The sequence below is a fragment of the Kryptolebias marmoratus genome, linkage group LG15 (genome assembly GCF_001649575.2).
Source record: "Kryptolebias marmoratus isolate JLee-2015 linkage group LG15, ASM164957v2, whole genome shotgun sequence".
Taxonomy (NCBI): Eukaryota; Metazoa; Chordata; class Actinopteri; order Cyprinodontiformes; family Rivulidae; genus Kryptolebias; species Kryptolebias marmoratus.
Window position 1 is genome coordinate 1543438 of NC_051444.1, and position 8434 is coordinate 1551871.

The 8434-nt window shown below is 42.1% G+C and overlaps 2 protein-coding genes across 8 annotated transcripts in view; both read left to right on the forward strand.

Moving 5' to 3' along the window:
* The window catches only part of pir (pirin), an 8299-nt gene extending 2098 nt beyond the window's left edge, over nt 1–6201 (forward strand). For 2 of the 5 annotated variants that reach the window (XM_017439919.3, XM_025002463.2), the window contains exons 2-9: nt 281–286; nt 375–483; nt 560–652; nt 1974–2054; nt 3073–3279; nt 3357–3441; nt 3773–3817; nt 4174–4586. In XM_017439919.3, the coding sequence (XP_017295408.1) occupies nt 391–483; nt 560–652; nt 1974–2054; nt 3073–3279; nt 3357–3441; nt 3773–3817; nt 4174–4442 (873 nt within the window). In that variant the 5' untranslated portion in view covers nt 281–286; nt 375–390 and the 3' untranslated portion in view covers nt 4443–4586. Of the gene's footprint in view, nt 1–280; nt 287–374; nt 484–559; nt 653–1973; nt 2055–3072; nt 3280–3356; nt 3442–3772; nt 3818–4173; nt 4587–5339; nt 5407–5497 lie in introns of those variants that run through there. The other 3 variants (XM_017439917.3, XM_017439916.3, XM_017439920.3) reach the window with 2 other exon arrangements.
* Nucleotides 6202–6574: 373 nt separating this feature from the next.
* Nucleotides 6575–8434, forward strand: part of vegfd (vascular endothelial growth factor D) — a 6839-nt gene continuing 4979 nt past the window's right edge. The window contains exon 1 of one of the 3 annotated variants that reach the window (XM_037979734.1): nt 6575–7534. In XM_037979734.1, the coding sequence (XP_037835662.1) occupies nt 7433–7534 (102 nt within the window). In that variant the 5' untranslated portion in view covers nt 6575–7432. The remainder of the gene's footprint in view (nt 7535–8434) is intronic. The other 2 variants (XM_037979733.1, XM_037979732.1) reach the window with 2 other exon arrangements.

Here is an 8434-nt window from a genome sequence, read left to right on the forward strand (position 1 = left end):
CGTCAGGCTCACTGTCCTCCACCTGCAGGCTGACTGTCCTCCACCTGCAGGCTGACTGTCCTCCACCTGCAGGCTGACTGTCCTCCACCTGCAGGCTGATTGTCCTCCACCTGCAGGCTGACGGTCCTCCGTCTTTTCCAGTCAAGCTGCTTCTGCAGAGTTTGAACTTTTTTAGACATTCAAACATGATGGAAATATTTAACTTTATTTAAAAATATATATACTCCTCCTATGGAATCTAAAATAAACTGATTATATTTTTATCTTGTGCTCCTTTCAGACGCAGGTACAGTTCTGCTGTTTTTAGCTTTTAGCTAATTTTCAGTCTGAATGTTAGCAGAAAACTCAGTTTTAATCAGATTTCTGTTTCGCAGCTCGCGGTGTGTTAACATGAGCGTGAGGAAGGTGATGAAGACGGTGCTCAGCGTGGAGCAGGCGGAGGGCGTTGGCGCTCAGGTTCGCAGGAGCATCGGTACAAACGAAGTAAGGTCCTCAGATCATCATAAAACACACCTCACAGCCGTCAGAACTGATTGTACTTTCTTTACTGGACCTCCAGCTGAGGAACTTGGATCCTTTTCTGATGTTGGACGAGTTTAAAGTCAGCAAACCGGCGGGGTTTCCCGACCATCCTCACCGAGGGTTTGAGACGGTAAGAAGATCAGAACTCCTGGAAAATGGAGTTCATTTCATTCATTTTTATAACTTTTACAAAAAGCATTCCTAATAAAATACATCGAGATTTCTCTAAACCTTTAATAACACCTTTTTCTTCAATGCAAACTTCTGCTCAGATTACTTTATCTCATTTTAGTTAAATTCAGTGCTAACATGCTGCTAAATTTAGTTAGCATTTTGCTACTTTCAGCTAGTGTTTTGCTACTTTTAGCTTTCAACTCAGTTTCAGCCTTCCTCAGCAAAGTTGTTCAGACCGCAGTGAACTTTAAAGACCAATAATGACAGAAATATAAAAACATTTGTGGTTTCACTTCTCAAACTTGGTTTCAGCTCCGGAAAAAAACAATAAAATAAAAGTATTTTTAAAACAATGTAAAGAAATACACAATCTTCTTATTAATGTAACAATCCTAAACTGGTGTATTTTATTATTAAAAAGCTGAAAATGAGCAGATTTGTTTATTTATGCCAGGTGTAATTCCTGCTTTGCCACTAGATGGCGCCAACAGGACAGTTTATTAAGCAACAGCGTCACTTCCGCCTGTTTTGACTCATAATTTGGACATTTTAAAAAGTTAGACATTAGGACACAGATATTACACATAATGTTTGTGAAGTGTGCAACATATTAATCCGAGAAACAATGTGTGAAAGATTTTAAAAACAAAAAAAATCCCTATTATGAAATTGAGGAGTTGCCCTGCTTGTGGATTTTTGGGGGGGGGTTTCTTTCCCAGGAACATTTTTTGCAGAATTTTTGTTTATTTATTATTTTTTTTAAGTAAAAATATATTTAAAACTGTAGAGAAAAGAGTAGTTTATTAAAATCTTTAGGATTTCTGACTCCTGCTGCCTGATAAATAAATCATGTGATGTCAGGTGGGCAGGGCTTCTCTCCCAGCATGCCTTTCAGCGAGCGTGTTTGCTTTTGAACTCACACAGCTGCGGAGATCCATCCCATGCGGTTCACCTCAGCTTCCCTCCCTCACGCAGATGTTCGCCCTTTAACCTTTGACCCCAGACTCGGTCCGACAGCTGCAGCAGTGAACTGGAGGAAAACGAGACTTTCGGTGCTGAAGAAGCTCTTTGGTGTAAATCCGTGGCCTCAAATAATGAAACAAACAGCAGAATTTATCATACGAGGTTAAAATGTTTATAACTTTTTAATAAAGTACCAGTTTTTCCCCAAAAACAAATCTCAAAGCTGTAAATTTATGTTGAATTATAACAACAATTAGTGTTTTATGTGAGGCATGTTTTGTTTCAGAGGGTGATCATGTGTTTGTGTGTTTCAGGTCACGTATGTCTTAGCGGGAGTCACGGCTCATGAGGACTTCTGTGGACATTCAGGACGTCTGCAGCCCGGAGATCTGCAGGTACGACAACACGGTCCAGCTGAGATTTCTGTTTCTCCAGAATCAGAGTCGACATCGTCTGCAGAATAAAGCTCTGAGCTTTTTCAGTTTCTTTAACTTCTCCTCTGATGAAACAAATATCTTCTCTGATTGTTGGACGCTGATCGTCTGATTGACACACACACACACACACACTGCCGCCGGTGCTCCAACCTGCAGCAGAGCTTCAGTCGGTTCGGCTGATTCGGCTCCATGTGGGCGAAGGCGCCCGTCTGTCTTTGTTTGGGGCTAAATTGTGTCAAATAACAGCAGGTTTTATAAAATTAGGATCTCTTTAACACAGAAAACAGTCCAACGTTATCTGTCTGGATGCAGACACAACATTTAGAAGCAAAGAAAAGTAGAACTTCAGTAATAATAATTTAAAAAACAGTTTCTAGAGAAGAGATTTAAGGTTATTATTTTAGAAAGGTTTCAGAAACGTGCAGAACTTCGTGCACAATTTTCATTTTTATATCATTTTTACATCTTTTCATGGTATTAGGCAATCATTTCTATTCAAGATGGCCGCCGCAGCTAATCAACCTTAGCAAAAACAGAAACGTCTCAAAGTTTAGTGTGGTTGTAGCTGAGAGTCATCCTGACAGATCACATGAGATCCTCCGGGGGATCCTTTTTACTTTACATATTAATACTTTTTATTCCAAGACGTCTATTAAAGTACCTAATGTCACCTCCGAGACGTGAATAAAAACAGTCAGAGGTGAGGAAATTAATAAAACTGAAAATGATCAAAGTGAGTCGGATTTAAAAATGGAGAAAATTCAACATTTTTTATTTAAACCACAATGAATTCTGTAAAATCAGGAGTATATTTTGCTAAATGAGTCATTAAACATCAGGAAATCATTTAGTTTGAAGCCATTCTTTGTTGGAGGTTTAATTATTTAATTCATTTTTTCTTCTAAACCAACAGAAAGAGCAAGACTGTGATCTGATCTGTGTTTGTCTCTGAGAACCGTGTTTTCTCGTCCTCCAGTGGATGACCGCGGGCCGGGGGGTGGTCCACGCTGAGATGCCCGTGTCAGAGGAGCCGGTGGTGGGTCTGCAGCTGTGGGTCAACCTGAGGAGAGAGGAGAAGATGGTGGAACCGGCGTACCAGGAGCTGAAAGGCTCCGAGATCCCCAAGCCGAGCCGGGGAGGCGTCACCGCCGCCGTGATCTCTGGAGAGGCGTTGGGAGCGAAGGTCAGTGTGAAGGTTGGACAGTTGGACTGATGACGTCTGGGTTTGACCCGCCTCCTTCGTCTTCTTCTTCTCTGCAGTCCAAGGTCTTCACGAGAACACCAACCTTGTATCTGGACTTCAGGCTGCAGACAGGATCTGTGCACGTTCAGCCCGTCCCTTCAGGTAGGAGAGCGGGTTTGAATCATCGGAGAAACGTGAAGACGTTGTTTCTGGTTCTGGGAAGAAACTATCAGACCAGCTGAAGCCAGGACGAGTTTAAGCCCCGCCCCCTCCATGAAAACGAACATGCTTTAAAACGAAGGTCATGTGACGCCATGGCTGTGTGTGAGGGAGTAGGCGGGGCTTAAACCCCCCACATCCGGAGTGCACAGACTCTGGTTCCAAAAATACAACATGGCAGCCGTGAACTGGTTCCTAAGAGAGCCGGTTTGGTTCTGAGGAACTTTTCATTCAGGTTCCGTCGTGACTGAGAAATGATTTATTTGTTTGACAGGATGGACGGCCTTCATCTACACGCTCTCTGGAAGCGTTCATGTCGGTGAGTTTGACCCGTTTTTCTTCCTCTCCAGTCTGTCTGAGCGCTCAGGTTCAGATCAGCCCTCCTGGAATCAGATATTCTTTATTTAATAAAATCTTGTTGTTGGGTTTGACTCCGGAGTCATTTGTTGGATTTAATCACAGCCACGAGAGACGAGTGGACACTGAAACCTGAGACAAACCAGGACCACCTGACAGATCTGATCTTTGCTTTTATTTTTCCATCAGAACAAATAATAAAACTTTTCAGTAACAATAACAATTAACTGAAGAAATGTTGTTATTACTGTGTGGTGATAAAGCAGGTCTGCAGCTTCAGGAGACGGAGACAGAAAACTGAGTCTGTCTCGTTTTCAGGCCCGGATCAGCAGCAGCAGCAGGTGGAGCCTCATCACACCGTGGTGTTCGGAGACGGAGACTCTGTTCGGTTTGAGAACAAGGTCAGGAGCTTCACCCGCTGCCTCAAAACGCTTCCTTCAACACGTCTAAATCCTCCCAAGGATTTCAGCATCTTTCATCAGCCGGCAGCTGAGCGGACGCTTCCTGTCCACTCTGCTGCTGGGACGTGTGACATCACGTCGGTTCAGGATGGCCCGGCTCTGGTCAGATTGTGTTCAGAAACATAGAAAAGGTCAGAATGAGACACATTGAGGGAGTTCAGACCTGTGTTCAGTTCTGTCCCATCAGATAATAATCTGATACTAGAGCAGGGGTCTCCAACCCTGGTCCTCAGGGCCTCCATCCTGCAGGTTTTCCTTGTTCCTCTGCTCCAACACACCTGATTCAGAGGTTAAATCACCTCTTCATGTTCTGCAGAAGCCTGTTAATCACCCACTGATTCAGATCAGGTGTGTTGGAGCAGAGGAACAAGTAAAACCTGCAGGATGGAGACCCTGAGGACCAGGGTTGGAGACCCCTGTGCTAGAGGCCTGACCGTCTGGGAGTCTTGCTCCTGAGTGATGGTCGGACCAACAGACCGATGAGGATGTTGCTCCGGTCTGAACTGAAAGGCAAAGCTCTGGATTCACCTGCCCTCACCTGTGGTCCTGAGGTCTGGATCAGGATCCTGGATCCAAGCGGCTGAGATAAGCTTCCTCTGTCGGGCGGCGGGGCTCAGGTCAGGAGCTTCAATCATCTGAAGAGGAATCCTCCTGAACGCCTCCTTATGGAGGGAACCCTGGTGCAGAGCCAGAACTCTCTGGAGCTCTGGAGTCCAGTCCTGGTCCTGGAGGGTCACGTTCCTGCAGATTTCAGATGTTTCTCTGCTCTTCAGCTCAGGTGAGTCTCAGCAGAGAAACATCTAACATACGCAGGACAGAGGTCCTCCAGGACCAGAACTGCTGCTCTGGAGGTATCATAAATCCAGTCTGGGCTGAGAACCCCTCAGGATCCTCCAGGAGGAGCTGGAGGGGAAGGTCTGGATTTCCCTCCTGGACCGTTTAACTCCACCACCTGATAAAGTCGATGAAGATGGATGATTAAAACCAAAATATGAAGATGACAGAATACTCTTTGTTCCTCAGGGTTCTGAAGTTTCCCATTTCGTTCTGATCGCCGGAGAGCCGATCAACGAGCCCGTGGTCCAACGTGGTATGTTTTTTATCTGGTTTCTTTAAAGCAACAAGTATTTTTTTATTTTGCCACCTGTTGGTGAAAACCGTATTTTCTGTTTGTCCTTCAGGTCCGTTTGTGATGACCACTGAGGAGGAAATCCATCGGGCGATGAAGGACTACCAGACGGGTCAGAACGGCTTCGAAAGAGCCAAAAACTGGAGGTCCAAAATCAGATAACGTCTGAACGCGACGTCACGTCACGCTCTTAAAAGATATTTCTGATTGTTTTCCTTTTTCATTTAAAACTTCAGTCACTTATTCTGAGCAGCTTCATTGGAGTTCAACTAAAGAATATTAATGTGTAGTTTATAAAAGGTTTGGTTTGTTGGTTGTAATCTTTAATTGTTCCATGACTTCCTGTCTCCGTCCACTCAGAATGTAACGATCTAAATTAAATCCATAATTTATTTGAGCTTCAGGTACAAACAGTCTGCAGAGTTATTAGAAATACAATTTATTTTAAACACAACAATAGTTATCTGCTCTGAAACAGCACTTTATAAACACACAGGGGAGCTGCACCGCCACCCGGTGGCTGCAGAGGTGAAATGCAGTCATGGAGAATTATTTTTTAATGTGACACTCTGTTTGTCTGTTTGTCTGTTTTAGTTTGTTTAAAACTGATTTAAAAGCCTGTTTGCTCACAAAGTTCTTTTTCTGTTAAAATAATCAAACTGACAGTAAAGTGAAGTTTATTACAAGCCTCTCTGTAAAACACGTTTTCTATAAAAACTCGACATCATTTTAATAAAAGTCCTGTAAGTTTACTCATTATTTATTCATTTTATTATTTCTGCTTTCTCTTTTGTTTCCCTTTAATAACCAAAGTAAATCGTGTTAAAAGTTTGAGAAGCTTTAATTATAATCCAGTTTGATAAATCTGAGGTTATTTTTAACTTTTTTGTAACGTCGACGAGCAGAAATTAAAATTAATTACTGACCTTCATCGTGTTTTCAGCTGATTCCAGAGTTTAATGAGAAAAAAAACACAGATGCTGAGCGCTGAAACAAGCTAACGAAGCTAAAACTGAGTCATTAAAACTACAAGAAGCAGAACATGAGCTAAATGTAGCAAAATGCTAACTATTAGCTAAATGTAGCAAAAGGCTAACTAAAGTCTAAAAGTAGCAAAAGGCTATTAAGTAAATGTAGCAAAACACTAGCTAATAGTTCCAAATGTCTAGCTAAAAGCTAAAACAAGCAAATGCTAGCTAAAATGCAGAACTAACTAAACACAAGATAAAGATAGCAAAAGGCTAGCTAAAAGTAACAAAAGGCTAACTATTAGGTAAATGTAGCAAAACACTAGCCAATAGTTCCAACTAACTAGCTGAAAGTAGCAAAACAGTAGCTGAAAGTGGAAAATGTCTAGCTAAAAGCTCCAACAAGTAAAGGCTAGCTAAACGTAGCACAAGCTTAGCTGAAAGTTCATGTAGCAATAGGCTAGCTAAAAGCTAAAAGCAGCCTAAGATGCATAAAAAGGCAGCAGCTGAACAGTTTCTGAAGAAAAGAATTTATTTCTATGAGGGAAATATTTGTAAATAAAGTTAAATGTTTTGTAAAATATAAAAGTTACAGAAAGCTGAACGAGCCGAAGGTTTTGATCTGTGAGAGGCTAAAGAGTCTGATAAATGCTGAGTCAGCGCCGGTCCTGACGGGTCAGAGAGGGTGGAGGGAGGGGGTGGTGCTCAGGATGGAGGTCTGGATCAGATTTACAGATCCGTCTGCAGGAGGAACAGAAATGATTTTAACTTCTAAAAACTAAAGAGAGTCAGGAACCAGAACACTGAGAAGGGTGGTCCAACTGGACTTTAATTTATTTGGACTACAGAGAATCTGATTAGTTTGAGCAGCTCAGGTTTTTAACCCCCTCCTCTCTGGTTCCTCCGTCTGCGCAGCTGGAGGATCCAGTTCTGAGGGGATGGGGTGTGTGGTCTGAGGGACCCAGCTGGTCCCTTTATACGGCTCAGAGGAGACGACCCGAGTCCGGCTGAGGCTGAAGATGAACCAGGCTGCGAGCAGAACCTTTTTCCTGCTGGGCTTGGTGTTGGAGCTCAGCTGGATAAACAGCAGTTCAGGCGGGAAGAGGCAGGAAGGACTGACGGTAAGGAGAGAAAACAGAATCCTTTTCCTCGTTAAGATCTTCACTCTGCAGGAAGTGGACAGATGTTTGATCCAAACTGTCAGGAATTATCTGAGCGTGTGGCTTAAATACATTTAAATATTCTTTAGAGATCTTCAACCTGTTTCTCATCTAAGAAGAGAAAACATCTAATTCCTGTCCTCAGATCTGCACCAGCCTCTGTTTTCTATGAAACAACTGATTTACAGCCAATAAAACATTTAACTCATGACATGTTTTATCTGCTGAGCAGCTGCAGAGCGAAAGACTTAATCTTTTTAAAGTTTATCTATGGGGTTCCATTAGTGCCAAAAATATGTTTCTGTGACGATGTAAGACGTGTTTGTAGCATGATATGTATATGTTAGGTGATATTTAGTCACTTTACATATACATATCATGCTACAAACACGCCTTACATCATCAGAAACATATTTTTGGCACTAATGGAACCCCATATAAACCCTCGACTCTTCATCGTAACGAGCTGAAGCAAAAACATCTGATATTTGAATGACAGAAGCAAGACAGCTAAAAGCAGCAAAAAAGTAGCAAAAGCTTAGCTAAAACTGAAAGTAGCAACAGTAGCAAATGGGTAACTGCAAGCTAAAAGTTAAAAGCTAAAGGTCAGCTAATAAAAGCTGAAAGTAGCAGAACGAGCTAAAAGTGTAAAAAGGGTTGAAAGAGAAATTAAAGAGATCTTTATGTATATTTTTGTGTTTTTATTTTGAAAAGTATAAAAATGACAAAAAGCTGAAGTACAGCTAAAATCTCCTAAAATCTCCTGAATGTTTTGATAAACAGCTAAAATCTCCTGGATGAGCTGAATGTTTTGATAAACAGCTAAAATCTCCTGGATGAGCTGAATGTTTTGATAAACAG